A 6,000-nucleotide genomic window follows, 5' to 3' on the forward strand; every position below is an offset into this window, starting at 1 on the left:
TTTGAGGAACGCTACTGGAATGAATTTTAATATAGGCACCCGTCAATATAGTTTTCGGGATGCGACAGTTACACATGGCACACAGCCTAGCGAGTAGAAACAAACTGGACAGCACAGTTCTTTCTTTCTTTCTTTTTTTTGGGGGGGGTGGGGGTGTCACGCATGTTTGCAACTGCGCAGAGCAAATTATGGCGACACCCAAGGAGCATTCGTTAGAAAGCTGCACGGAAGGGCGGTGCTTGAGCGTGTCTGTGCGTTCTGCCGTGGTCCCTCAATACTATTGAGGGACCATGGTTCTGCGAACGTCTCATTTTCTTGGTATCCGTGGCGGCCGATGCTGGCGACGTTGAGGCGGCAAATAAGAACTACGTCGCGCCGTGGCGCTCTGCGCGTGCGAACCCTAAAGTCCCTTAGGACATGAGCCAGTGTATTACTAGCGAGAAAGATAGCGTCGAGGAAGGGTGACCGATAGCTGTAAGGCGTAATTATTTCAGGTGGCTTGCTGCATTATTTCATAATAATGCGAAGTTGCATGTGAGGCGATGTTACTGAACTCCGAAGCTTTAAGATTCGTTCTAGAAGTCGGCGACTGTTAAATACAGATTGTTCTCTGGGCATCAGAAAATACACCAAGACACCGCTCCAACATACAGTAAGTTACGTTGTTAACCATGAAATAAATCGGATTCTCTACACGTAATAGGCGGAAGCAGCATTTGTAAATCACGCGGGTGCATAGCGCGCGTAAAGTTCCTAGATTTTTTTCAAGAGCACGTAAGCAGCACAAACGAGAAATTTGAAAAAATCTGGGCGCTTAACCGAGGGTAATTCTACTCCGTAAAGGCCAACTCCGGCGATTTTTCGAGGTCGATGGATCTCAATGAAATTCGCTGGGTACGTTCCTTTGCACGTTTCCGTCATTTATTCCAAATTACAAACTCGAGACATGCGCAGATTGTTTGCAAATGAATTTTAAAGATTGTCTGCAAACGCCCTCCTGGCTTCCCACAATTATTGGCAACATTGCGTCTGTGACGTCAGTATTTGGAAGGCGGCGGAAGTGACGCAGCCGGGGGCACCGCTAACTTCGGCGCTTCGGCCGCTACAGCGAGCGTCTGCTGTGCACAAGGCGACAGACAGCGTTGGTTTGGCCGGCGCTTCGCTGGTCTTCCCGGCTGTCACAGTTTTCATACTCCGCGCCGGCGTGACCGGCATGCCTTGCACGGCTTCCGGTTCGTTCGTAACAACGTTTACGTCATACGTAGACACTACACTCGGTTGGGTTTCGGTTTCGGTGTTGCGCTTTTTTGCTAATTTAAAATTATTCTCCAATTTGCCGAGTATTTCTGCTATCGGGCCCGTAACAGGAGCGTCTCAGGAACATAAAAGCACCATTACTTTGACATGGCCAAAAAATCGCCGGAGGTGGCCTTTAAGCTCAGCGGTAAGGAAAAGGGAAGTGATGCTTAGAAGTTGACGATAGGAGAGGAGGAAGAAAAGGTTACGTAACCCCGACGACCACGTAGGAGGGAACACACAAACACCACCTAGTTAGATTGTCTTATTTCTCAAAAGCCTAATGCTCAACACTTCTTCACGTTTGGTTAGTCGACGCGACGCCTGTCTGCAGTAGGACAACTTTTTTTCGGAAACGAAGTTTTATTTGCGAGCCTTAAATGGGTACTGACACCTTTTTTCAAAGGCGCGTTTACTGCGCCATACGAATCTCCTATACGCGGAGACGGCTCCGAGCAAGTATGAAGCTCAGCAGATGCTGATAAGATAACTTAATTTCATATTGAATTCAATTTTTCCATGGCGCACCTACTGAAATCTACACTAGATTGACGTCAGGCTACAGTACAAATTCTGGTGACTTCACGCAGCAGTCTGGCTAGTTGTAACGACGTTGGGTACCAAAACTTCCAAGGTGGCCGCTTGTGCGTCATCAAAACTTCTAAAATGGCCGCTTGTGCGTCACCAACGGAGCCACGGTACGGAGCGACCGTAGAAACGTCACTATATATTGTGCAAGCACGTGACGAGAAGCTCATACCGTGTTGTGACGTCAGGGTACAGTAGGAACCGAAACTAGCTGTGTAAACATGCTGTAATTGCTTTTTCAGGGCACACTCGAGCTTAGCACGACCTTTTCTACGATCTTGAGGGCTTGACCTTTCATTTGACGGAAAAAAAAGGCCAACTAAAAAATATTCGTGTCAGTATCCCTTTAAAATGACATCTGTCAAAGATCGGAGAAAAATGCGCCCAGTTGCATAAAAAATTCTGCGCTAAGTATTTGTGTTCATTATTTGCTAGTGCAGTAATCAGGAGTTATTAAATACCCTAGCTACCAATGATGGGATCCATCTGACTGTTGCAGGGTACGTATATCCTGTGTTCTTTTTCGCTAGCTAAACCACACGCAAAGAAAGCTCAGAAACTCACCAATGATGTAGTCATACTCCTTCTGTATGTGTTCGCTCTGGAATGGCACTATTCGTTCACCGAATCGAACGAACAGAAAGGCCGTGAACGGAATGATCGCTGGCACGAACGGTATATCCAAGGCCACCATAGTGACGGTTCTCTCGGCGTCGAAACACGTGAAATCCACACACACGCACGCACAAAATCACGAGCAACACACGCAACGTATCCCTAGCAGTTCACCACACACCAACTCTAGTAGGATTTACTTCAATTTTCACGACCTGTCCTTGAGCGCCCTCGGTGTGGCACTGATTGAACTGATGCCGCAAGAATCAGGCTTATGGCGAATGACATTTAGAAGGGAAATGTCTGCTTGATTGGAGAAGCACCTTCGGACACGTTTTCACTTGGCACCACAAAAATCTGTCAAACGACACGAAGTTAAAAGAAGTTCTAAATCAGAAACCATATTTTGAAGCACTGTCCGATGGAAATAAAAGATTACCACGGCGATTAGATAATCTGGGATGTTTCTATTATAAAGGTTTTCTTGAGTTTTTCGTCAAATCTGCATTCTCGAAGCTGGGCATAGAACTTCTACAACAAGAGTCAGTGTTCACTTCTCATGCCAAAATTATTTTCAGAATCCGCTCTTGATGCATTTCTTGCTCAGCAGTAGTGCGGGGATTTAATCGCAGCGTCAGCGACAGATCTATCATTGAAGTTTGTTTAGGACTTTCCGGAACCACAACGCGTTGCTTATTCGACACGGTAGCGTACGGCATTCAGAGACTCGGCATAAGCTTGACGAACATTGGCACACGTCAGCGACGACAGTTCGTTCACTTTTCCAAGAATACACACTCGCACAAAAAAAGAAGCACCGCAGGGCTATCAGTTGTGCACCGAACGACGCCGATGTCACCGAACTTCCCCGGAAAAGAAACGTCAACTTGCAGAACAAGAGGCGTCAGCTGGGGCGATGTCCCGACTGTGCAGTCCCGGAACAATCACAGTGGCGGGGAAGCGATGTGGCCGCACTAATCCGTCCAGCACCCTCCAGTCGTTGGGCGCCCCTTTTACCCTTGCCTCCTTGGAGACTGTCGAAGAACGCGAGGCCGCGTGTTCTATTGCTCCCTGAGGTGGTGGCTAGCAAGACGACTGACTTCTTTGCCGACGTTGCGTACGATCACGAGAGAGCAAGAGACAATCGGTCCACGCGATGGCACCGAAGTTTTGTAAGCCTGAAGGAATGCAGTTGTCGAAGCCACTCGCGAAGTGGGGACGCCAGCAGCAGCCCTACAAACAGAGCAGTGTTTTTTTCAGGCAAACCAGGAGCTGAGAGCACAGTAGCAAGCTTGCAGGGGTCGAAACGCTCTTTGCGAATGGACAAAAAAAAAAAAAAAAAAACTGCAGGTGCAGATCTTTCCGATGGCAAGTCCAAGGAGAACTTTTTTTTTTTGTCGTCGTTCTGCAGATGTTGACAGTTGTTGGCGGTTGCAAGTTGCTTAGACTTCGCCCACGACAGTGCCAGACCAGCCCTCTTCAGCGTCGAGTCCGAGACGCGGAATATTGCCCCTCCAAGATCGAACTGTCACCAGCTTTCGACTGGCATTCGGCGATCACTTTTGAGCTGTGGTCGTTCGCAGATATTCCGATGGGCGCGATGTCGCTAGAACTTATTTTCATCCAGGTTGCCACGAGAGAAAATTATCAAATTCGCCAATGCGCCGGAACAGCGGAAGTTACCAGGAGCCGAGTTCTGACAGTCCCGTTCCGGAGTGGTGTGCCTGGTACCTGGTCCAAGTACTGACTCTATGTCCAGGGTCCGAGTTCCAGAAGGTTAGCGAAGTTCCGAGTTCTCTTGAAGCCCCACTTTCGACGGAGGGATCGAGTCTGGCGCAGTAGAACGGGGAAGCCCGGCCGGCTAGCCGTGGGGGAAGCACGCTGGCCGGATTTCGCCGCGTGCGACCGCGTGGTGAGCGTGCCGCCTTGAACTTGGCCGAGAAACCGAGCGTCGGAGACGACGTCCCTGACTCGCTCACCCGCTTCGCGCGGTAGCACGGCGTGCACTGCGGCCGAGACGAGGGCGCACGTAGCGAAAACGGAACACTTGCCGATGCCGCTGGCTCGGTTGGTTGGCCCCGCGAAGCAAGAAAAAAAAAAGCAACGACAAGCAACGGCTTTGAGAAGGGAGATAAACGGTGACGGAGTGGGAGAGAAGAAGCAGATTTGGTGGGGGGAGGGGGAGTGGCTGCAGCGGCCGCTGGAGGGGTTTATATGGATGCCACGCCACGGGGCGCATCCTTTCTTGTTGTCGCCTCCTCACACACTTCTCCTCACCCATTCTCTATTAGCACGCACGTTTTATTCGTATCCCTCCTGTTTCCTCCTCGCCCATTATTCCTGCTGCTGTTATCCACGTCACTTGTAGGGTGGTCACGGAGCGTCTTCTAATCTATGAGCACAGTTCACGGTATGGTTTGCTTAAAGGTGGTTAGCTGCTGGGATGTGTGGTTACCGGCTCTTTGTCGTTCGTACTCCTTGCTCTCTTCATGTTCCGGGTTAAGCTTCGTGTAGGGCTATTGTTGATGGCTCGTTAATTCAGAGATTTCTGAAGAACTGCGTTCGACTTGTTATCTCATGGTTTGGAGTACAGTGGTTCACCTGGAAGACACGGAATTTGTGCTTCTATCGGTTTCGTTGCACTCCGTGCTGCCGCCTAAAAGTTTAACACACACACAAAAGAAGAACGTAAGTCGAGACCTGACCCGCCACTGTAGTGTAGTGGTTATGGTGCTCGACTACTGACCTGGAGGTCGCGTGGTCGAATTCCGACGGATAATGGTGGCAAAATGCTAGAGACCCGTGCGCTTAGACACAGGCGTACGTTAAAGACCACCGGATGGTCAAAATTTCCCGAGGCCTCCAATACGGCGTCCCTCATAATCATATCGTGGCTTTGGGACGTAAAACTCCATCAATTATATTCAGTATCGAGACCACGTTTTTTATGATACGAGCATTCGGAATAAACTAAGAACTCGCTTTGTGCACACAAAAAATAACATCGACATTCAAGATAAATTTTATTGCTTTTGCGTAAAGCACAGTTAACAAAGAAAAAGAAACAGTGCCCCCGACTATGCGCACACTGAGATACGACATATGCGGAAATTATTAAATGATACCTTGTGTAACAGCGACGCGCGGGTAAGTATTGTGAAGCTAACCTAAATCCAATAAATACGCTGCATTGAACAACGATCGCTATATCTGAAAAGCAGATTGAACAACTTGGGCAGCGCTTAAGGATGCAGAAAAATGTCCATTTAAAAAAAAAAAGACAGCGCTAATTTACACACGGACAAGCGCCCGTCCTCGTGTGATGTTTTCCTTGGGCGTGTGTAAATTAGCCCAGTTTTTTTTAGATGGATCCATAACCACGAGCTCGCATCTAAACACTTTCATGAAAAATGTCCTTTGCTTTAAGTGCTTAATTTGTAGTTCATAAGATGCATATAAGGGGGGAGGGAATCAAATGTGAAGCCCACTGTTCATAAACGA

The 6,000-nt window shown here is 48.5% G+C and overlaps 1 protein-coding gene across 1 annotated transcript in view; it reads right to left on the minus strand.

Moving 5' to 3' along the window:
• The window catches only part of LOC119401628 (glucose dehydrogenase [FAD, quinone]), an 84,365-nt gene extending 81,414 nt beyond the window's left edge, over positions 1 to 2,951 (minus strand). Inside the window, exon 1 of the mRNA XM_037668530.2 lies at positions 2,449 to 2,951. Within this exon, the coding sequence (XP_037524458.1) occupies positions 2,449 to 2,578 (130 nt within the window). The 5' untranslated portion in view covers positions 2,579 to 2,951. The remainder of the gene's footprint in view (positions 1 to 2,448) is intronic.
• Positions 2,952 to 6,000: the final 3,049 nt, after the last annotated feature.

This window comes from Rhipicephalus sanguineus, chromosome 8, assembly GCF_013339695.2.
Source record: "Rhipicephalus sanguineus isolate Rsan-2018 chromosome 8, BIME_Rsan_1.4, whole genome shotgun sequence".
Classification (NCBI taxonomy): domain Eukaryota; kingdom Metazoa; phylum Arthropoda; class Arachnida; order Ixodida; family Ixodidae; genus Rhipicephalus; species Rhipicephalus sanguineus.